We start from the raw sequence: 25,733 nt of genomic DNA on the forward strand, positions 1-25,733 counted from the left end.
CAAGATAATTTTAATGTATTTATAAACAGATATCAAATGAAAGTAATTTTTTTACTATAAATAAGGCATTAACAGCTAGCGGTAGATGTTGATTATTTATATAATAGTTTTTTTCTGTTAATGTTATGTGATAATAATAACTGGTATAGCAGACACAATAATAAAAACTGTAACTCTTGAGACAAAGCTATTGCAAGCAAGGGTTGCAGAGGATCTCGTTAGCAGCTGCTTACATCAAGCATATAATAGCAACAATTGGGAGATACTCAAGAATTGTTGTTCTTTTTTTAATTTCTTCCCCAAAAAGTAAAACACATCCAAATCAGATTTATGGAAACCGGTGTGACATTCTTTAATGAGCCAAAAGATGGCCATTGAAATAACAAAGCCCAATTGCAAATTCATAAAAAGAGAGAGAGAGAGAGAGATATAGCATGACTAATAGAAAAGATGCATGAATCAAAGTAGGATGGTACAACTAGAAAACCAAATTATCAGATATCAATGTTTGTAAATGGGCAATCCAAGAAAATAATGTCAACAGAGGCATAAAAATGATTTTAAAATTTGTAACATGAATGAGATTACTAGTATATATTATGTATATATATGTCTTATCAATGGGAACATACTGAAAAGTATTTGGCATTTAGGACTATATTCAAGACTTAAGGCCAAGTTGAGAAATTTAACCAAACAGTAACTAATATCTATAGGTCTTTGACATAGCTTGCACTGAAATTCATGAGGATGTGAATATGTACTATCCAGGGGTCGAAATACTGCTGTACCAAACCCTTTTGCAGGTCAACATCACCACTGTCATCCCATCGGAACAGCAATTATTTTACTTTGCCTGTCGTCCCATCAGATTATTTTACTTTATATTCACATGTAAGTTTGAGTCACTCATTTTTGGTCTGGCAGATTTTAATTCGGACCGTCAAAATTTGTAGCTTGCCGGACTGAATATCTGTTAGGAATTTCAGCCAATTTTGACCCCTGCTATCATTTGATGAATACTCATACCATATATGAAAATTATCAAGAGCTGAAGAGATATAGCTGTATTTATATAGACACCTCTGCACCATAAAGTTTTCAAAAATAAAACAGAACATTCTGCTTTATAAGAAAGAACTTTAAAAGAAAAAAGAAAAATCTGTTAATGTCTGTAGCAAATGCCTGATATTAATAGTGAATACTATCCCCATTTTCATCAGGATATATTGATCCTGAATGCAAAAAAACATGAAACACATACTTAAGAAAATAAGATTTATCTTTATCCTTTTGTTGACCAAAATGAATGGCATTAATAAATGGCATGAATAATCTATACTTTATATTTCCTGATAATAGAAAAACTACCACTATTTAAAGCTATAATTTTGTCAATTTAATGTTTACCATTTACAATTGTAAACTGATGGCAAGTGTGTTCTATGTTATGGTTGGTTAATTACATTCTTTTTCCAGGATCAAATAAAACTAACACCCGGAAAGCTAATGATGTAATTAGAAAGTGACGTCATTAACAATTGGAACAGGCGAAGTTGACAGTTCAAGGGTCTACAATTAGATTGGAACCAGATTTTTTTTTCTCAAGAAATACCAAATATACAGTTAGTTCCATAAAAAAACCCCAATTCAGAATTTTGAAACAGGACACCATAACAGCTTCATAATCAAAAACGATAAATGTTTATGTGACCTTAATTAGAGAAACAAGCCAATTTAAACTGAAGAATGGAAGGTCACAAGTACAAACATAAACTGGATGATATATTGTAAATGTTTAAAAAATTTGTTGTTTAAAAAACACCACTAGAGCACAATGATGAATTAATCATCGACCATTGGATGTCAAACATTTGGTTGTAAACCACTCAATTTCCAATACAAACATCATGACCACGAGAAACACATGTAGACATGTAGAAATTAATATTCCTAGCATAAAACTACAAGTGTTATAGACTTTCTGAGTTTCAAAACCCGTAAAAGCTGTGCTGGAAAATATATGCTAACAATGTTGAATGTGAAATAGACATCTTTAAAATGAATGTTTTGGTGTAAGAATTCGACATCTACAAACTCTGCTGAAGGCATGCCAATGGTTGCTGAAGACAAGCCAATGGATGCCAGAAATACCAAACAATATAACGTTATAAAAAACCCCTAAAAATCCATTTTAAAACATGCAAAATGCCAGCTTAACATGAATGAAGAATATAGGTTTTGTTAATAAATTAACCGATGGGATTATTATTTCACAGATGACAGAATGACAATGATACAGTTAGAGGCTGCAATTTAAAAACAAGTTACATACATGTATGAAGAACAGCAGGTAGGATTGCTGAACAGTAAAAAATTATAATTGTTTATCGTTTTGTTTCGCCTTCACATGCAGCATGCATCTCCCAATCACAGTGTACACGTGTTACCACAGTCCTCGATGGTCAGGTCGCAGGGAAACGTTTTCAACACCCTCACCCTTACAGCAATACAAGACTGGTCCACATCAAGCAGTTGGACCGTCTTAATGTTGTAAATGAGGGGTGAAGGGGTTATTCACGAATAGATGCAAGCACAGGATTAATTTGGTTTAAATAGGTTTATATCGATAATATACAGCAAATGAATAAACCCACAACCAGGGAAACATGTTTTTTAAAGATTAAATATTTGGTAATATATCCTACATGTAAGTTTGATCAAGATAAATATGATAATGATTGGTAAATGATATTTTAAATTTAAGTTTTAAAATTTAAATTAAATTTTTTTATATACACCTACGTGTATATTTTAAATTAAATTAACAGGTATTTTTCAATTGATTAACTGATTACAAAAGTTCAATATTTTTTTTAAGGATTTCAATGCCCATATTTACAATTTTCTCCAAGAAATTTTTATTGTAAAATATAAGTATTTTTTAAAAGAACACTACAATAGAGAAACTGATAAAAGTATTCCCTCAGATTCATAATTATTAAAAAAAACTCACACTCTCACTCTCTCTCTCTCTCTCTCTCTCTCTCTCTCTCTCTCTCTCTCTCTCTCTCTCTCTCTCTCTCTCTCTCTCTCTCTCTCTCTCTCTCTCTCTCTTATCATCTCATCATATTTTCATCAATATTTATTGCTTGTTTTAAAAACATACACTGGTATTAATTGTGAAGACCCATTAATTTCTTATCTTTAACAAAACAAAATAATAGGATAAAATGTTATCATCATTTACAAAATTACAAAGAGGACATTATTGTCTTTTTGTAAGTAATTTGAATATATTATCTTATACATGTACACATATTATTAATTTTATTTTAAAGAAAATATGATTTTATGAATTAAGTCTCTTCGTCTTCTTATTTTTTTTTGCGGATATGATTTTATGTTTCCCTTAGGAGAGATTAGGATGATGCATTCCTGCTATTAATTATGAGAGTATTATGTGATTACACAGCTTGCATAGAACTTGTATGAAGACATACCTTTCATCTGACTTTGGTAATGTTTTAGCCGCTCTATACTCTGCGGATCTTGTAACCATAGGTGCATTTTGATAAAGGGCTCTCTGCCCTTGATACTGAGCATGTGCCAGGGCTTGGGCTTGGACAGGAGCTCGCTGACCGAGCCCTGCGACAAGCCCAACACAGCCTCGCCAAACAGCTTCTGACCCAGATTGTGAAACTGCAAGACGTCCTTCACTCTCGACGTCAAGCCGAGGGTGTTAATTTCGGAGGTCATGGCAAACATTTCGAGGGTCGACGTGGGGAAGGCGAAGCCGCCTGGCCAGTTGCGGTGCGAGTCGTGCTGTGTGAACAGGTCACTGGGAGAAACGACTGCATTGGCCAATGGGGGCACACTGTTTGCTGGCGGTAAATGGTTACCATGGTTACAAAGATTGCTCTTGTCACAGGGAGGCTCTACAGAAAACAAATGGGAAGAGGAAAACTAAGAGAAGTTGTAGGAGAAATGAATAAAAAAAAATTAAAAAAAACCCAGAAGAGAGAGAGATAGAGTATTTGTGGGGGCGACAAAAAGAGGAAAGATGTGTCTAAGAAGTAAAAACAAACGTTCTACAAAATGCAAACTATAGGGTAATCTTTTACATTAAGTAATACGTTAAACTAAGCAAATCCAGCCACTTGGGGGAGGGTGGTTTGAAGATGGCAGAAAAAAAGGGTGGGAGAGAATAGAAAGACCTACTATACAAAAGATGTGCTACAAACTACCACAAGTGTGCTTTTAAAAATAAAATGTTAGGGTATCAAAAAAACATAAAGAGTCAAAGTTTTAATAGTAAAAAATCAAGTAAATCACATCTATATTTAGACAATTATTTTTGTGAGAAATATTAAACAGAAATCTTACTAAAACATATATTAGAATAAAAAGTATTTAATATTAATAAAAAAAAAAAATAAAAAAAAATAAGACAACATACCTGACACAGCAACATTAAAACATATATTAGGAAAAGTAATTAATAATAATAATTAAAAAAAAGAGGAAAAAACTCCCAATATTAGACAACATACCTGACTGCAACATTAAAACATATATTAGAAAAATTAATAATTAAAACATAAGTAAATAAAAAAAATGCATTTAACATACCTGACAGTGACACAGGAACATTAGCTTCTTGCACTGGATGTGAAATGCCTCTTAGCAACATATCCGGTGGGATCTTGTACTGCGACGCCACCAGTTTCGGGATGGCTTCGGCATCTTCGAGAAACAGCTGCATCCGAATGAAGGGCTCGCGGCCCTTCTGCGTCAACATGTGCCAGGGCTTGGGCCTGGCCAGCAGGTCACTGACGCTGCCCTGCGACAGGCCCAGCACGTTCTCGCCGAACAGTCTCTGGCTGATGGAATACTGGCTCAGCGTTTCCTTCACCTTCTTGACGAGGTCGTCCGTGTTCACGTTGGAATACTCATCAAACTGTTCCTGGGTGATTGGGGGCAGGACGGCACGCAGTGGCTTTGATGCAGCCACATTCAGGTGCGGCCTGGAGCTGAGGGAGTTGGCAATGTTCTGCATTCTCTGCAGGGGGGAAAGCCCGTCAAGGGTGGCGGCGAACTGCGGCGGAAACTGCCCGTTTTCGAAACCGTCGTGTCCGTTGATGCGTGGGTGAACGAGGAAGAAGGCACTACCCGCTTGTCGGCAGGCGTCTTTGCCGACGGCGTCCGCCGATTTCGGCGACGTTGGCGCAGATGACGAGCTGTGCGGTTTACTTAGATCTATTGGTCCGTTATTGTTGTTGTTGTTGATGCTGCTGCTGCTGGGAGATCGGGTGTCGTCGGAGGTGCTGTCGGGCGGCTCCGACTTCACCGAGACTCCATTGTGTAGCCTGTGGGGGCCAGGGAAGTGGAATTCATGGTTCAGGTTGTTCAGACTCTGCTTGAAATGGCTGTGGTACGTGACGCGGGCCAGCTCCTGCTGGTACATGGTGCTGGCCGCGATGTTCCCAGCACTCTCGGCCGCCTTCGCTAGCTTCTCCAGCTCCTGGCGGTAAATCCTCGCGACCATGTCCTGAGCCGAGGCCTCGCTTTCCTGCGAACTGACAGAGCTGCGCGAGTGTCTGCTGTCGTCCGTGGTTCGCCTACGAGGCCCCTCTCTGATGGGCACTCCAGCAGTGAGAGCCGCCGGCACCATGTTCTGAGGCAGAGGGCTTGAGCCAACCATTTTCGACACTTCCTGCTGGTAAATGCTGGACACCACAGCATTGGCAACTTGTTGCTGAAAAGATAAAGATTACTTCAGTTAGTCAATAACAAAAATTTGAACATTGTTTGATGTATGTTATTATTAATGACTGTTTCACATTTTATGTCATTATTAGAACTGGATTTTGGAAACTATGATCATTTTTTTTCACATTTTGTGTTATTATTAGCTAAAGTTTCTCAAACTATAGCCATGCTTCACATTTTGTCATTACTGGAGCTGAATTTTAAAGGGACAGACCCTAGTTTCAGCCCATGAAAATTAACACTAAGTTAATTTAATCTACAAACCTGTAACACATTTGGATAAAGTTACAACTGAGTAAAAGTAAAGTTTGTTTTATTTAACGACGCCACTAGAGCACATTGATTTTTTATCTTATCATCGGCTACTGGACGTCAAACATATGGTCATTCTGACACTTTTTTTTAGAGGAAACCTGCTGTCGCCACATAGGCTACTCTTTTACGACAGGTAGCAAGGGATCTTTTATTTACGCTTCCCACAGGCAGGATAGCACAAACCATGGCCTTTGTTGAACCAGTTATGGATCACTGGTCGGTGCAAGTGGTTTACACCTACCCATTGAGCCTTACGGAGCACTCACTCAGGGTTTGGAGTCGGTATGTGGATTAAAAATCCCATGCCTCGACTGGGATCCGAACCCAGTACCTACCAGCCTGTAGACCGATGACCTAACCATGACGCCACCGAGGCCGGTCAAGTTACAACTGAGTGAAACACGAGTCTGCAACTTTGACATGGTGAAATTCCCTCTAAAAATAGACTAAATCTCGACTCCATAACTGTTACTTCTCAGACGCATGTGCGTTGTTTAAAATATGATAAATGCATTTTGTGATATTAAAAACACCAGGAAGACCAAAAACACTTCGAATGTACAGAAATTGATAATCTAAACCATAAAATCTAACTAAAGTATGATTTCAGTTATAAAAAATGGCTATAATAGTAAAAAATATGCCTTAGTGTTTAAAAACTAGGGTATGTCCCTTTAAACTATAGCCACTGTTTCACACTTCGTGTTATTAGATCTAGTTTATGCTGTTATTAACAGCTCACCCAGACAGCATACAAATTAAGCAATTGTCAGTTTGCACATAAACTGATGAAAAACAACTTGTATTTAGCAAATATGTTTGCCATTTGTAAATAATAGATAGATTACCTAGTTTGAATGTTTACATAGATAGACTGTAAAATGGGAGATAATCCATCCATGTCACAAAGACGAACAGTACATACTGAAACCATTCACTGATCTTGGACATATCAAAACTGAACATCCATCATGGAAATTAAACCCCTCCCTCCCACCAATCCCCCACCCCAGAAACCTCACCTCCACCCCATAATTAATCTACTTAGGCCTAATACTTACATTAAGAACATAATAGGAATGTCAGGTCCCAGTTCTATATTTAACTAGTTATTTAATACAAGTTGTGGTTACTTAATACAAGCTGACTTTGTATTATATTTGATGTTTTGGGTGTGCTCTAGTGGTGTTGTTAAACAAAACAAACTTTGATGTTTTGGGAGAAAGCTAAGTTGGCCTCTTAAAGCTTCAATCTCTATGTTTTTTATAAATAAATATTTAGCAAAGGTCATCAATCTGATGTGCATTTCTTCAATGTCCCTTTAGTCTAGATCTTAGTTACAATCAAGGTCACATTTAAATACAGGTTTAATGACACTAAACACCTATTCTCAATCCCCCCCCCCCCCCCCCCCCCCCCCCAATAAACATATATTTTGCCACCTACCACAGGGCTAGCTCTGGGCAAGTAAAAGAATTTGCCAAATTGTTTATTAGATTTAAAAGTTGCAGAAATCAACAGTTATTTTCTAAAAAAAAAAGTAAGTTATTACATAAAATTATTTCCCAAATTAAAATAAAATTTGCCAACTGCTTTCAAAATTCGCAATTGGTGAATTTGGCGAGTGCCAGAACTAGCTGTGAACTCTCTAACTACATTTAAGATATGTTGCAACACACCTGCTCCATGTTCTTCTTCACTTGCATTGCCTGCTGGGCATCATTGAGAATCTGTGCTATCCGCTCCTCGGTAGCCGAGTCCTCTGACTTGACAGTCGAAACCAGTGGCTGGGTGCCTACAGCATTAAACACGAACAAAGTTAGTAAAAACAAATTCACAGTACATAATCAATATTTTACTGAATAGTTACTGATCAGTGTTTAAACCAAACAAACAATGCTCAATGGATTAGAAGCCATAAAATTGTGTTTTGAGTAAAAAAAATGGGTAAAAATTGATTCTTTCTTTCTATGTATTTGTTTTCAATTTGATCAAATCTATTTTTCTGGGTATTGAAAACGATTTTTACTCTGCTATAAAATCTTGAAATCGAGCCTTTTGATGACACATATATCTTTATTGAATACAAATTTTCAAAATGACAGCAATTAATGTTAAATATATTTAGGTTTTAAAGCTATTCTGCAAAAAAACTGTTTCCCTTCATAAAACTTTATTTAATTGTAAACATTCACTAGCAATACAATTAATTACATTTTAAAAAGATTTTGGGCCGAATTTACGAAGCCTGTTTTTTCTCAAACGCAGGTGTTAAAAGCACTGTCAATGTTTGTAATTACACGTATGTAAGACAAAAACAGGCTTTGTAAATTTAGCCCTTTTCTTAAAAAACCCACCACCAAACATGCACATGCAGATAAAATAAAAATCAACTTACAGTTCTTACCTTTCTTTGGCGAGATAGCTTTCAGTGCCAAAATGTTGCGGTCTTCGTTCGCCCAGGCAAACATCTTCCGATACGATTCTCTGCCCTTTTCCGTCAGCTTATCCCAAGTCTTTGGTTTTGATAAAAGTTCACTGACTGTGCCTTGTGAAAGTCCGAGCACATGCTTTGCAAAAAGTCTTTGGCCTATATTGTGAATGCTGAGTAGTTCTCGCACAGTTTTGGCCACCATGGATGTATCCAAACCACCGGAATTGTCTCCCTTAGAAGTCATGTTCACTGGCATAAAACCTTGCGGTATGTGACAGTTTGGGAAACCAAACACTGGTGGAGGGGGCAGGAAGTGGGGGGTGTCTGATCTACCAGGGTGACTGACAGGAGGCGTGTCGGGAGGCAGGCCGCTGGCTGACGGCGAAGATTCTATAGATTCCGAAGGATTCCTCGATGGAGGGTTTGAATTATGATAAGACTGCGCAATTTCCTCTCCGAGAATCGTTGCAAAAACGTCGGCAGATTGCTGCGAGGTTGACGGCGAAGACGGCGTTTTGGGTGTCTCAGTCCCTGCAAGAAAGGTGTGAAATGCTCATGACACCGCCAACGTGACGTTAAGAAAGACCTTGGTTTTAAGTTTTATATTTTTTTATATATAACTTGCATGCAAAAAGATACCATTACAAATTATGAAGATGTTAACTATAGTTACATTTTCATGAAAACACTTATATTCATTCCGAAATACATTCTACTTTAGCAAGATTGTTCAGATACCTTCAGAGGTTGTCCAATATTACCAACATTTTCGTAGTTATACAAGCAAATGATATGGCTGGGATGGGGGTAGGGGATCTGACAATTTTCAACACTCTCAGGGCTCACTCTGCCACTCGCCAATTGCGAATTTTATGAACAATTGGCGAATGTTATTATAATTGGGCGAAAAAAATTAATGTAATAATTGATATTTTGTTGGAAAATAACTGGGCTTTGCATTTTTTTAAAAAGATAATTTGGCGAATGGCGAAATGTTTTACTTAGCCAGAGCTAACCATGATTCCTGAACTTAATTATGTATTGAGAAGATATTGTTTTAGTGTTACATAAATTGTTACATAGACTCATGAGGTTAGTGAGGGGAGGCAGAAGAGGTTACGGCCTGGAAAACGTGTACTCTGAACTTAATTATGTCTTGAGATGATACTGTTTTAGTGTTACATAATCTTACGACTCTTGAGGGAAGGGAGGTAAAAAAAGTTAAGGCTTTAAGGCCTTGAAAACCTGCATGGTCTGTACGACTACAAATATTGATATAATTATATGGATGACCCCTTAAGGAAATCTGAAGCAGACATTTTACAGCAAAACGTTAACAATTTGAGCATTTCGTTTATTACCATGTATTCTGTATGACGTGCACTGCACACCTTTCTTGGTTTTAGGACATGAAACAAAATATGTTTGAAAACAAAAGTAAAATTTTTAAGTTCTAAAGCTACATGAATTGTTTTAATTTCATGAAAATGAAACTACAATGTTAGGCACAGTTCTGTTGTTAAACATAGACAAGAATCAATCACCAGAAGAAGCCATTTTACCTAAACTGGCAATGAAGGAAATGGGGAAAACAATAAAATGATAAATAACTGTCAAACATTTAAGGCATTCAGAGGCAATTCCTCATAGGAAAAGTGAAAATAATAATGATATGACATTTAAAACAGCTGATATATATATATATATACAGTGAAACCTCTCAAAACCGGACCCTCTGTAAACCGGAATTCCCCCCCAAACCGGACATTTTTCACGGTTCTTTTTCAAAACTCTGTACAGAAATTAACCTTTCTAAACCAGATACTTCTTTAAACCAGACATTTTGCTTGGTCCCGAGGGTGTCCGGTTTAGAGGGGTTTCACTGTGTATATATATATATATATATATATATATATATATATATATATATGTGTTACATTTACAAAGGGTATTTCATATAGGTAGGGCGGGGCGACATAGAAGAATGTCTATTTTCGGCCCCAAACTATATGGCAGCTTCATCCATGCATGAAAACATAATGAACATGATTATAACAATACGAATAAATAAATGTTTTGAGGTACATAAACCACATTTAAAACATTTTCAAGTTTGATATTCCTTAATTCAGAAATATAAAAACCATCAACTATTTTCACAACAGATCAAAAGGAGATCTGCACAATGTACAAACCAAACATACATCATCATAGACAGTTTTTTCGCAGCATATTAAATATACAGCATCATAAACAGTTCTGCACAACATACTAAACATACATCATCAAAAAACAGTTTTTCACATCTTCACAATATACCAAACAACATCATAGACAGTTTTTCCACAGCATACCAAATATACAGCATCATAAACAGTTCTGCGCAACATACTAAAAATACATCATAAGAAAAAAACCCAGTTTTGCACATTTTTACAATGTACCAAACATACATACATACATACATCATAAACAGTTGTGTACAACATACCATACAGCTCCATAAACTATTTTGCACAAAGCCATTTTTCATTTATACACCAAAACATACACCAATAATAAACTCTTTCACACAATATATCACAGCCTTAGATCACAATAACTTGGGTCAAAGATAAGATACTGAAAAGGAAAAATCACAATAAAATACCAGAGACTGTGTGTATATGAAAAAAAGGCCAAAGGGTCTGATGAAGTCTAGCATAATGATATGAATATTCAAAGGTCAAAGGTGATGACCTACCTGTAATGTCACTGTTGGTGACCTTGAGCTGCGTGTTCTCTGTCTGCAGAGACTTGTTCTTCTCTAACAGCAATTTCTCCAGCGACTTGGACTTCTGGTCTTCATCACTGCTGACGCCAGAAAACTCAACCGACTTCATGATGCTGAAACCCAGTGAAAACAAAACATGAATTTCTAATACTTTCAGGTGGAACATTTCGAGTGAAATTGAAAAAGTTCAAAAGTTCAAAAGTTTGTTTTGTTTAACGACACCACTAGAACACATTGATTTATTAATCATCGGCTATTGGATGTCAAACCTGTCTTAGCGGCCACCTGTACTCAGCGGTCATCTGCCTTAAGCAGCCACTTTTTTTCCTCCCAAACGATTTATAATGTAAATGCACCTGTAATAAGCGGTCACCTGTCTAATGTGGCCAGCGGCCACCTAAATCGGATCCCAAATCGCCCAAATACCTGTATTAAGCGGCCACTTACTATGACAATACACCGCATGAAGTAGGAATTAAATAAATAAATGGAAAAAGATTTGCATTATTTCTGAAGGAGACGACATGTAAAAAGTTGATTTATAGTGGACTGTGAAGCACACATCTGTTGATTAGCAGTACAGATGGTAAAACAAGAAACAAGAAGAAATGTTTTAAAGACTATATATATGACAACCTGTACTCAGCGGCCACCTGTCTTAAGCGGCCACTTTTATCTACTCCCTTGTGTGACCGCTTAAGACAGGTTTGACTGTATAGTCTTAGAGAAGAAACCCACTATATCTTTCCGTTGGTAGCAATGGATCTTACATAAGCACCAGCCCACAGACAAGATGGTGTAATTGAAATGACCAGACATTATGTGCTTAGTGAAGCCAAATTAAATATCGATGGCAGTAACTAGTTATTTTCCATCTGTGTTATACTGAGGTGCTATAAGAATATTAAAAATTGACAGTTTTAAACAAAAGACTTGGACCAACTTTAGCTCTCTCTTAATTTCCTCATAGTCTTCTTGAGTTCTCAGTTTCTCCTCCAGCAATCTGAATGCGGTGTTCTTGGAAGAGATCTCTTCTTCAAGCTTGGAAATCTAATTACAAAAGACAACAGTAAATTTAGACCTTCAGCAATACATCTGCACAATGAAAGGCCTAACAAAACATTAAATACATTGAGCGGGACAGTAACCAGCTAAATTAACATTCAACCAAATGAATTGTCTTATGTGTTTTTTTTGGGTTTTTTAAAGACACACACACACACACACACAAACCACCTTTATTGAACAATATAACCCTTGTTTATATTTTTTGTTTGTTTTTTCACTAGCTTTATTCTTAAGACAGGCAATACAACATGATATGAGTGCTCATATGAGAATAGCTGACTGCATAGCAACTGATGAAGTCATAATGCTGTCTTGTCATAATTGGCTATTTTCGTATAAGGCACTCATATCGTATGAAGTCGCCTTTAAAAAAAGAAAAAAGAGTGTTTATTTTGAAGGAATATTTTTATCAAAATATTTTGCTAGTTTTTTTTAAACATATCCACCAGTATACATGAAACGCAATTGATCCTTATGAAATTGTGTTGGGTAAATCCTGTTTTTTGTAATCAAAACGCGATATACGCCAATTAAAAAAATAACTTTTACTGAAAATGAAAAAAATTGATATATCGCATAAACTCTTCATTATATATATATATATATATATATATATATATATATATATATATATATATATATATCTTTTGATTCTTCTACTGTTATTTTCACTGCTGAAATGATTTTATAGCATTACTCTAAAACTTACCTGAATGGTGGTGGATTCGCGCAGTTTTGAGAGAGAAGCCTGAAGTCTCTGTACATCTTCGACAAGCTGCGAGATCTGCAAAACACCACAAGGTTTCATCTTCACAAACCAGATCCTCAATACACTAAACCGTTTCTCTCATTTAACTTTCAACTAAAACATCAACAGATGGAACACAAAAAACATCATTGTTGTACAGCAACACAATGTTCAGTCCATTTCCACATTGACTATGTCATCTACATCTTGAGCACTTCAGAGGCAAAATCCCATTTTCCAGAATCACAACTCGGTTTGGCAACATTATGTTCGAACATGTAGTTGTATTGAAAGAATGTTACTTTAGGTTTTACTCTTTCCAATACTTTTATAACACAGTATCCAAGTTTTATTTTCCAGAGATGCTACATGATGTCTCTATGGTCATATCAGAAAAACTAGCAAATTTGTCTTCTGTTTTTTTTTCCATCTAATGTTCCAGTTTGTGTTTTTCAACACTAAATTTAAATCTTGTGTTCAATGACTTAGACAGTGGAAACCTCCCTTTCAAAAATACCATATGGTACATTCAAGTCTTACTGTTAATATTACTGTTTAAAACAAGACAGTTTTATAATCCATTAAATCCCCATTCATTTAAATGTCACAAGCATATTGAAATAATAATCTGAGTTTCAAAAATAAGACCCTTTTTTTTTACAGCATTTACAAAAATACATAAAGAGAGATGTAAAACGTCCAATATACAAGCAAATTTCCTAATAGAGGAAGCTAATAAGATGTGTAGATTGACTGAAATCGTTCAAAGACAATGAAAGCAGACACATGAAAGAGACAAAAGCCAATCGCTGTGTCCTCTATCTACGTCAATATCCTAAATAATGGGACAGAATTGTCATGAAACAGATCAATCACATTAATCAATCAATCACAAGGCTGTCAATCAATCAAACAAGATGTCACAAACTCTTCGTATCTATCATCTTGGGAGATCTAACCATGAACAGGTTGCCATAGCAATGGCTGGGCAAAATCCATTCCACGATCAATAAAAGTGCCCAATCAATCAGCCAATATATCGTTGGCTGGCAGAAATTGATCTATGTTTTGGAGATAAAAGAGAGATTGGTATTCCGTGCCTGAAATCAACACTGCACAAAAAAAAAAGGTCAATTTCTCCAAGATGACAAGCATGACTTGAAAACGAATTCCTGCCCATCAATCTTATAAGAAATCACTCAATAAAAAGTGTTTCCCTAACATTTCATTTATGAACTTATTTTCCACATACTTCTTACACAGTAAACAACACTTTATTAGAATTTTTTCACCAATCCACCCACAAAAACAAACTTATTCAATATTTGCTTTGTTTTCAAATGCTTTAGAATAATTAAACGTAATTGATACTAAATGTCTAGTTTGTGCAGTATCACCTCAGCCATAGTATAACATTACAATATTGCTATAATACAAAATACAGGCTTAACTAGTAATAAATTTGTGTTGATATGGTTGACTGCCTTCATGCCTCATACAAGGTGGGACGTAGCCCAGTGGTAAAGCGCTCGCTTGATGTGAAGTCGGTTTGGGATCGATCCCTGTCGGTGGACCCACTGGGTTATTTTTCGTTCCAGCCAGTGCACCACGACTGTGGTATGTGCGATCCTGTCTGTGGGATGATGCATATAAAAGAACACTTGCTGCTAATCGAAAAAAAGAGTAGCCCATGAAGTGGTGACAGCAGGTTTTCTCTTTCAATATCTGTGTGGTCCTTAACCATATGTCCGACGCCGTAAATAAAATGTGTTAAGTGCGTCGTTAAATAAAACATTTCCTTCGTGCTATATACACAACTCTGATCATCACTGTAGCTCAGTTGGTAGAGCAGTCGCCTGAGGTGCCTTGCTTGTAGGGATTCTCTGATTGGGGTTTTTCCCATCCTAACCTATATCACTCAACTGGTGTAACAAAGGTCATTGTATGTGCTGTGTTATCAGTAGGAAAGTGCATATAAAATGGAAAAATGGAGCAAGCTTCCATTGAAGACAACATGTCAGAATTAACAAAAATATTAAAAAAATATTTTCAAAGGCTTTTAAGGATAAAATTACACCTTGTGGAAACTGATTCAGTGAATTCTTTTTGTGCAGCCATTGTAAAGTGTATGTTTGTGTTTGTGCACAAATGAGCTGTGAAATTAAGCTCCTGGTAAATAAATAATTCAATAATAATTGACCTGAATGTGTCGACATTAGTGTTTTTCTGATGATCGATTTATAAACATTGATTGGATGGGCTCCAGTGATACGATGATCGATTCAATGAAAGCCATTATAGATCATCGTAGAATATGTTCAATGTAAGGTTTCCGACCTGACGGCTACCATTTTCTTTTTCTTTCTTTTTTTTCTTTCATCAATAAATCAAACATTAACAGATATGCTCACTGATCATATTACTAGTAAATCCATATGTTCATTGTTGGCATTTCTTTGGCATTTGCCAACAACAATAAAATATTTTTTAGATTTTATTTTAATTTATTTTATTTCTTATTCTTTTTATAAAACTGATATCTATTACAATAAAATAATTTAAATAATTCAGATAAACCCAGGAGATCATGATTTTTTTTTTTTTAAATTTAATAAGGAAAAAAAAAAACTGGCTTCATTTAATAGTTCTAATGCCTTTGTTTAATTTGGCCTAGCACAAGCATAATACCTCTAGTCCACTAACCAACATCATAGACAGTGTAGCTTTTTGCTCAATATTTATTTAGTAGTTGTTTGAAACCCCCTCCCCCCCCAACCACCCCTTAAAACCCCCAACCATGGTGCATAAATGATGATACACAATTATGAATGTATGCAGTCCTACCAATAATAATTTAAAAAAAATAAGTAGTTACCTTAGGAAGTATCTTGTGACTTTTAAGACAGTTGGTTGCTTTTAAAACATAGGTATGTTTACATGCTAAGATTTGTGAGAATATTAAAGAAGAAAATGCTGCCCAAGGCAGATTGTTGCTGATGAGAGGTTGCATCTAAAGAAAACTGGCTGTTGGAAAGATTACATCTAAAGTGAGGTGGCTGCTAAGGGGATGTTGTTGTTAAAGAGAAGTGATTGTTAAAGAGAGGTTGCATCAAAATAACAGTGGCTGCTGGAGAGATTACATCTAAAGAGAGGTGGCTGCTAAGGGGATGTTGTTGTTAAAGAGAAGTGATTGTTAAAGAGAGGTTGCATCAAAATAACAGTGGCTGCTGGAGAGATTACATCTAAAGTGAAGTGGCTGCTAAGGGGATGTTGTTGTTAAAGAGAAGTGATTGTTAAAGAGAGGTTGCATCAAAATAACAGTGGCTGCTGGAGAGATTACATCTAAAGAGAGGTGGCTGCTAAGGGGATGTTGTTGTTAAAGAGAAGTGATTGTTAAAGAGAGGTTGCATCAAAATAACAGTGGCTGCTGGAGAGATTACATCTAAAGTGAGGTGGCTGCTAAGGGGATGTTGTTGTTAAAGAGAAGTGATTGTTAAAGAGAGGTTGCATCAAAATAACAGTGGCTGCTGGAGAGATTACATCTAAAGTGAAGTGGCTGCTAAGGGGATGTTGTTGTTAAAGAGAAGTGATTGTTAAAGAGAGGTTGCATCAAAATAACAGTGGCTGCTGGAGAGATTACATCTAAAGAGAGGTGGCTGCTAAGGGGATGTTGTTGTTAAAGAGAAGTGATTGTTAAAGAGAGGTTGCATCAAAATAACAGTGGCTGCTGGAGAGATTACATCTAAAGAGAGGTGGCTGCTAAGGGGATGTTGTTGTTAAAGAGAAGTGATTGTTAAAGAGAGGTTGCATCAAAATAACAGTGGCTGCTGGAGAGATTACATCTAAAGTGAGGTGGCTGCTAAGGGGATGTTGTTGTTAAAGAGAAGTGATTGTTAAAGAGAGGTTGCATCAAAATAACAGTGGCTGCTGGAGAGATTACATCTAAAGTGAAGTGGCTGCTAAGGGGATGTTGTTGTTAAAGAGAAGTGATTGTTAAAGAGAGGTTGCATCAAAATAACAGTGGCTGCTGGAGAGATTACATCTAAAGAGAGGTGGCTGCTAAGGGGATGTTGTTGTTAAAGAGAAGTGATTGTTAAAGAGAGGTTGCATCAAAATAACAGTGGCTGCTGGAGAGATTACATCTAAAGTGAGGTGGCTGCTAAGGGGATGTTGTTGTTAAAGAGAAGTGATTGTTAAAGAGAGGTTGCATCAAAATAACAGTGGCTGCTGGAGAGATTACATCTAAAGAGAGGTGGCTGCTAAGGGGATGTTGTTGTTAAAGAGAAGTGATTGTTAAAGAGAGGTTGCATCAAAATAACAGTGGCTGCTGGAGAGATTACATCTAAAGTGAGGTGGCTGCTAAGGGGATGTTGTTGTTAAAGAGAAGTGATTGTTAAAGAGAGGTTGCATCAAAATAACAGTGGCTGCTGGAGAGATTACATCTAAAGAGAGGTGGCTGCTAAGGGGATGTTGTTGTTAAAGAGAAGTGATTGTTAAAGAGAGGTTGCATCAAAATAACAGTGGCTGCTGGAGAGATTACATCTAAAGTGAGGTGGCTGCTAAGGGGATGTTGTTGTTAAAGAGAAGTGATCGTTAAAGAGAGGTTGCATCAAAATAACAGTGGCTGCTGGAGAGATTACATCTAAAGAGAGGTGGCTTCTAAGGGGATGTTGTTGTTAAAGAGAAGTGATCGTTAAAGAGAGGTTGCATCAAAATAACAGTGGCTGCTGGAGAGATTACATCTAAAGAGAGGTGGCTTCTAAGGGGATGTTGTTGTTAAAGAGAAGTGATTGTTAAAGAGAGGTTGCATCAAAATAACAGTGGCTGCTGGAGAGATTACATCTAAAGTGAGGTGGCTGCTAAGGGGATGTTGTTGTTAAAGAGAAGTGATTGTTAAAGAGAGGTTGCATCAAAATAACAGTGGCTGCTGGAGAGATTACATCTAAAGAGAGGTGGCTGCTAAGGGGATGTTGTTGTTAAAGAGAAGTGATTGTTAAAGAGAGGTTGTTGCTAAAGAAAGCTGGCTTCTGGAGAGATTCCATCTAAAGTGAGGTGGTTTCTAAGAGTGCTAAAGAGAAGTGGCTGCTAAGGAGAGGTTAGTTAAAAGAGAGGTTGCAGCTAAGGAGAGGTGGTCGATAAAAAGGTTGCTGCTAAAGACAGGTTCTACAAAAGATAAGTTGCTGCTGGAGAGGTTGTAGCTAAAGAGAGGTTAATGCTGGACAGGTGGCTGTTAAATAGAAGTGACTGCTAAAGAGAGGTTAATGCTGGAGAGGTGGCTGTTAAATAGAAGTGACTGCTAAAGAGAGGTTGCTATACAGAGGTGAGTGCTAAAGAGAGGTTGCTATACAGAGGTGAGTGCTAAAGAGAGGTTGCTGCAAACTACAAGTGATTGCTGAAGAGATGTAACCTCATGAGCAGATGAAAGCTGTATTGTCTGTAACTCATTTTATTTACTTTATTTAAAAAAAAAAAAAATTATCTATTCAAAACCACTGATATGGAATTTTAGAAAACATACATATAAACACACATATTATAGTTAACTTCACAAAATCCATCCAAGTTGACTGAATAATCGATAAGTTTTAATAATAATTGACAGGACATTTAAATACTGCACTGGTAGAACAGCTGAATTTGATGTATCGCAGTGTATGTCCATACAAGATACACACACCAATCAATACTGCAACAGCCCACTGATAGAATATATATGTGGAGAATAAACTGGATTTAATTACTGGTATGTATATTTCATCTTCTATCAGAACCGTGCAATGCAAATCGATAAGGTCTGGTGTCGGTTCATTGATTATTTCCTCAATATGACTAACACGGTTCCAAAATCCATGAGCCCGGATCAGCACAATCAATGCCAGCTGTTGCAATAGTTATAATTGAACATCCATTCTTGATCACTGTGACAGAAAATGTGTCAAAGCAACATCAATGTTGCCATCTTTACAGTGCAGTACGTGTGTAATACACAGTCGTTTAAGAACATGCATCAAGCTCTTGACACCCTTGATTTGAACCATATTTAGTTGACAAAACATAATGGGATTGGTCAACAGGCGTAGCCTATATTAAGACCTCTCCCTACATTTTACAAGCGGATACATTTTAAGATACACATAACAGTAACATACTTACATAAACTTGAACAAAGAGGAAGAAACAGAGAGTGGGTGATGAAGTTAGGGGTTGGGGGGTGTATTGTGAGTAGGAAATTGCAGAACTTCTATAATGGATTGGGTAATTTCTAGCATAAAAATTATGTGTTAGCTTTAGAAAAATCATTTAGTAACAGTAATAAATTTTAAAGTAGATTTAATTAATCATTTCTTAATTTTCTTGTTCACTAAATTCTGGATTTCCCAATAATATCATGCTGCTATGTTATTTGTTTTAAATAATAAAGCTATGAAGTGATCTTTAAACAGCTGAACATTTTAAACCATACTTAAATAAAGGTTGTTTTTCAAAATTTCAGATCAAATTCAATCAAATTTGTTAAAATAGTTTTTTTATGCAAAACAGCCGACATGAAATTAAATCAAATTGGATACAAGGTTAAAGACCACACAGATAAGAGGGAAAACCTGCTGTCCCCAGCACTCAGGTTAATCTTTTCGATTAGCAGCAAGGGATCTTTTATATTCATCATCTCAGAGACAGGAGTGTACCCTTAGGGTACCCTAAAGAATATTTTAGCATCAGTTTCACCGATGTACCCAAGCAGGCTAATTTAAACTTCTAATTAACTCTAAATTAGGGGTGTTCTTAAGTGAACAAAGTGTTAAAATTGATACTTAAGAATAGTGAATCTTCATTAGTATACCAACAGAATACATTTTGGAGATGACATTTAAGAATGGCTATTTGGAGATCCCACAGCACACACCTACACATCCCATCGATATGATAATTTTTGTCATTTCATTTCAACTTATTTTCATGTTTATATCCAATTAAGGTTCAAGCATGCTGTTCTGGGCACATACCTCTGGGCTGTCTTTCCAGGACAGTGAGTTAGTTGTTAATTGTTAGTAGTTTGTAAGTGAGAAGAGTATGTAGTGGCTATTGGATGTCAAATACTTGGTAATTCTGACATGTAGTCATCAGAGGAAACCCGTTAAATTTTTCCTAATGCAGCAAGGGATCATTTATATGCACTTTCCCAAAGACACTGGTTGGAATGAGAAAAAACCTAATCAATTGAATGGATCCACCGATGTGGTTTGATAATGCGACACAAGCACCTCAAGCGAGCAATCAACTGAGTGAGTTAAATTCCGCCCTGACATTTAAGAATGGATATTTTGGGGTCCCACAGCACACACCTACACATCCAAGGCTTCAGACCTTTTGTACTCGATATGCTAATTAAACCTCTCTTGGCACTTGTACTATGTGTAACTGGTTAGGATACAAAAAACACAACAAGTCTGTCAAGAGTGGTCAATCTACTTTGCACCTCAAACAAAGCTTTACCAGTGAACTACACCCTGTTCTTTTTTATCATGGATATGTGTTTGCTTTTTAAAGACATACTGTCACATATTTAAGGATTTCACTAAAAACTGATAATAAATAAAAATTACATTAATTGTTGGAAACCAAATCAAGCTATTGCATCACCTTAACTGAACCATGATGGAGTGAAATCCATGCCAACCCTCTAGGCAATTTTAGTTTTTGAATTATGGACCATTGCCATAATTCAATTATTTTTACAAAATATCATTAATAAATGGAGTATGGTGGTTATGAAGATGGTCAAATAAAGTACATTTGGGACAAATCAAATTATTTTTGTTCAGGTAATACTTTGTTAGACCATTAAATAGGTCAGTGGTCTGACAATATGCCTTTAAAGGTAATTTTATCTCAAGGGAAGAATGACTATGTAGTGTTTCTCTCCTGCTGTGATCATCAGTACCTCTTTCTCCTTGGCGGTGATCTCCACCTCCATGCTGGATCTCTTCAGGATGTCCATGGCCTGTTCCACATCTGGTGTCTTCTGCATCTGCTGCGCGGCCTGCTGCACTGTCTGACTGGCAGACGCCAACTGCTGCCTCAGTTGTTCCACCTGGCGCTCTGCTGCTGCAGCTCTCTGGGGAAGGAAGGAAGGAAATGTTTTATTTAACGATGTACTCAACACAATTTATTTACAGTTATATGGTGTCAGACGTATGGTTAAGGACCACACAGATATTACGAGAGAGGAAACCTGCTGTCGCTACTTCATGGGCTACTCTTTTCGATTAGCAGCAAGGGATCTTTTATATACACTATCTCATAGACAGGATAGCACATACCACAGCCTTTGTGGTACCACCAGTTGTGGTGCACTGGCTGGAGAGAGAAATCAGCTCTCTGGGTAAACACCAAACTTGTATGTCACAAAGAGGCACATTTGGTACTTAATAACTAGTTTAACAATGCTCATACACAACAGGGGTTTTAAACACGCCTATCCTGAGTCCAGTCTCTGATATGATCAGGGGCCTGACTCGGGACCAAAAAAAAGAAGAGGCACAAGGTATCTAGCAGAACAGCATGTTTAATATTTTTAAAACAGCATGTTTTATACTTTTAAGGCAAGCAACAATGCTACAAACCTTGGCGTTTAAGGAGAGCTATCACTCTTGTTACCAATTATTCCCCTAAGATTACATTTTCGTAGCTCTTCTAAGCAGGTGAATTTATATTGTATCAATATGGTAATATCTTAAATGGCTCACCATAATCTACACTAGGGGAGCCAGGGGTTTTGCCAGAGGGTACAGAGGGTAAATGTGTGGAAATTGATGGATATATTTGTGTAATATTTAGATAGATGATTTTAAGAGAACTGCTGTTTAAAATTTGTCAAAGCACCTGAAATGCAGTGTCCAATTTTAAAACATCTCAAACCCATAACTATATAGTAAGGGCATTTATGGTCCTTTTAAAATTTTTATTATGTACCCTCTAATTATGTTCTGGCAGAAAGATTGGGAGCATTTAATCAACCCCCTCAATTTCAAGCAAGCATTATTGCATACATGTAGATGCTCAGTTTAAAGTGCATGCAACATTTATATGCTTTATACTGACTCTAATTATAACTTTATACTGATTTGAATTATAACTAGAATTATAACTTTATACTGATTTGAATTATAACTAGAATTATAACTTTATACTGACTAGAATTATGACTTTATACTGACTAGAATGCTAACTTTATACTGACTATAAATATAACTTTATACTGACTAAAATTATAACTTTATACTGACTAGAATTATGACTTTATACTGACTAGAATGCTAACTTTATACTGACTATAAATATAACTTTATACTGACTAAAATTATAACTTTATACTGATTAGAATTATGACTTTATACTGACTAGAATGCTAACTTTATACTGACTATAAATATAACTTTATACTGACTAAAATTATAACTTTATACTGATTAGAATTATAACTTTATACTGACTAGAATTATAACTTTATACTGACTAAAATTATAACTTTATACTGATTAGAATTATGACTTTATACTGACTAGAATGCTAACTTTATACTGACTATAAATATAACTTTATACTGACTAGAATTATAACTTTATACTGACTAGAATTATGACTTTATACTGACTAGAATGCTAACTTTATACTGACTATAAATATAACTTTATACTGACTATAAATATAACTTTATACTGACTATAAATATAACTTTATACTGACTAGAATTATGACTTTATACTGACTATAAATATAACTTTATACTGATTAGAATTATAACTTTATACTGACTAAAATTATAACTTTATACTGATTAGAATTATGACTTTATACTGACTAAAATTATAACTTTATACTGACTAGAATTATAACTTTATACTGATTAGAATTATAACTTTATACTGACTAAAATTATAACTTTATACTGACTAGAATTATAACTTTATACTGACTAAAATTATAACTTTATACTGATTAGAATTATGACTTTATACTGACTAGAATGCTAACTTTATACTGACTATAAATATAACTTTATACTGACTAGAATTATAACTTTATACTGACTAGAATTATGACTTTATACTGACTAGAATGCTAACTTTATACTGACTATAAATATAACTTTATACTGACTATAAATATAACTTTATACTGACTATAAATATAACTTTATACTGACTATAAATATAACTTTATACTGACAAAAATTATAACTTTATACTGATTAGAATTATAACTTTATACTGACTAAAATTATAACTTTATACTGATTAGAATTATGACTTTATACTGACTAAAATTATAACTTTATACTGACTAGAATTATAACTTTATACTGATTAGAATTATAACTTTATACTGACTAAAATTATAACTTTATACTGACTAGAATTATAACTTTATACTGACTAAAATTATAACTTTATACTGATTAGAATTATGACTTTATACTGACTAGAATGCTAACTTTATACTGACTATAAATATAACTTTATACTGACTAGAATTATAACTTTATACTGACTAGAATTATGACTTTATACTGACTAGAATGCTAACTTTATACTGACTATAAATATAACTTTATACTGACTATAAATATAACTTTATACTGACTATAAATATAACTTTATACTGACTATAAATATAACTTTATACTGACTAAAATTATAACTTTATACTGATTAGAATTATAACTTTATACTGACTAGAATTATAACTTCAAACTAACAGTAATTAGTAAAAAAAAACTTTTATAAGTATTAAATTAAGAGTGATATTATCCATTATTTAATGACCTGGAAAACCTAAAAAGCTTATTGTCATCCATAACAACTTCCTCTAGACAAATAATGTCACCGTTACAAATCTATGGAAGCGTTCACTGCCTTTCTGCTTGCATTTTATTTATTGATCTGTTACTTTTCTCCATATTGATAATAAACAGATGGATTAAAGCCTTGAATCAAATGTATTAAACATGAAAAATATCGACTAAGTTCCTCGTCAAAGATGCATCAGTAAGAATTTAAAAGTCATATACACTAGTTTTTATATATAGAGACACCCTAACCTAGATATTAAAAGCCACCATACCTCATTAGCACGTTCAACATCTGATATCACCATGTCCATTTCATCTGACCTGCAAATACAGAAACAAAATACAAATCGGTATCTATCATTTTTATATATAAATGCAAGCTGCACTATAAATCAATAATAGTCATATTATTATGTCAAGTTAAAGCAGCCAAAAAAAAAAAAAAAAAAAAAAAGGTATTGCGAGCCGAAACAACAATATACATAATATTCTGTGTGCTATAATGTCCATGTTATTAATAAATGAACAAATGGTTTATGAGTACCTAAATGGACACAAATTTAAAATTGAAAACTACTAGATTGAGTAATACTGGGTATAGTCTCAGTTACATCAATGTCATGACTTTGGTCCAAGGGTAAGGTTTTGGTGGGAATGCAGGAACCAGGGATGGGCATTGGTGAACTGTAAAAAACAGGAAATCTAGAGGGGTCCGGGGTGGTGAACTGTAAAAAAAAAAAGAGATTTTAAAAACGAGGCCTGATATTTTAAAATCAGCTCCAAGCAAAAGAGAATGTACAACTTGCATGTACAGTGGAACCTGCCTAAACCAAAACTTGAATAAAGCAGAATCCTGTGAAAACCAGACAAATTCCTTGGTCCCTACGTTTTTCCTATCTATTGCATGTTATAAAACCATGAGTACACAGGAACCTATGAATTCTGAAATCTGGAATAATTTTTGCTCAGAAAGGTAAAAGACTTAGTTACTCCAGATAAATCAAAGCTGAGACACAATTCTTAAAAACAAACAACTGCACGTCAAAGCAAAAAATTATGACGACTTGTTTTTTTAACCATTATTATGGTATTAACGTAATTACTCTTACAATTGTTGCTGTTATTTATTTTAATGTGCGCTTTTTCACAAACATAACCAAGTGTAATACTGGTCCTTGATTCGGGATATTTTGGAATGTCCAGTAAATACCGATTTCAATTTTTTTTTTATAAGGGAAGTAATTCTATATATTTGGGAAATAGTAACACAAATGTAAACTCTGGACATACTGGATCCCTCTCTAAACAGAGTAAAAAAAATATTCTGGTCTTGTGGTGATCCGGTTTAAGCAGCATGGCCATACCACTTTTTGTGTGTGTGTGTGTGTGTGTGTGTGTGTGTGTGTGTGTGTGTGTGTGTTTTGTGGGTTATATTTGTTGTATCTGTGAAAATGTCCTTCACAGGTGAATTTGAAAGGAGAGTCTGGCAACCTCGAGTCGTACAACTTTGTTCACTGTGCCGTTCTCGAGGTTGGACTCTATATATATATATATATATATATATATATATATATATATATGCATGTTTTTACCACTCTCCTTTCATATATATATATATATATATATATATATATATATATATATATATATATATATATATATATATATATACATATACACACACATATATATATATATATATATATATACACACACATACATATACACACGAGTCAAACCTGTCCTAGCAGCCACCTGTACTCAGCGGACA

The 25,733-nt window shown here is 35.2% G+C and overlaps 1 protein-coding gene across 3 annotated transcripts in view; it reads right to left on the reverse strand.

Annotated features, from left to right (window-relative positions):
• The window catches only part of LOC121368397 (homeobox protein cut-like 1), a 150,400-nt gene that overhangs the window by 12,511 nt on the left and 112,156 nt on the right, over window positions 1-25,733 (reverse strand). For 2 of the 3 annotated variants that reach the window (XM_041493099.1, XM_041493101.1), the window contains 9 exons: window positions 24,235-24,283; window positions 21,053-21,226; window positions 13,072-13,146; window positions 12,238-12,344; window positions 11,265-11,407; window positions 8,486-9,052; window positions 7,767-7,882; window positions 4,633-5,758; window positions 3,504-3,938 (listed from right to left, as the gene is read on the reverse strand). In XM_041493099.1, the coding sequence (XP_041349033.1) occupies window positions 3,504-3,938; window positions 4,633-5,758; window positions 7,767-7,882; window positions 8,486-9,052; window positions 11,265-11,407; window positions 12,238-12,344; window positions 13,072-13,146; window positions 21,053-21,226; window positions 24,235-24,283 (2,792 nt within the window). The remainder of the gene's footprint in view (window positions 1-3,503; window positions 3,939-4,632; window positions 5,759-7,766; window positions 7,883-8,485; window positions 9,053-11,264; window positions 11,408-12,237; window positions 12,345-13,071; window positions 13,147-21,052; window positions 21,227-24,234; window positions 24,284-25,733) is intronic. The other variant, XM_041493100.1, reaches the window with a different exon arrangement.

Source organism: Gigantopelta aegis, chromosome 3 (assembly GCF_016097555.1).
Source record: "Gigantopelta aegis isolate Gae_Host chromosome 3, Gae_host_genome, whole genome shotgun sequence".
NCBI classification, from domain to species: domain Eukaryota; kingdom Metazoa; phylum Mollusca; class Gastropoda; order Neomphalida; family Peltospiridae; genus Gigantopelta; species Gigantopelta aegis.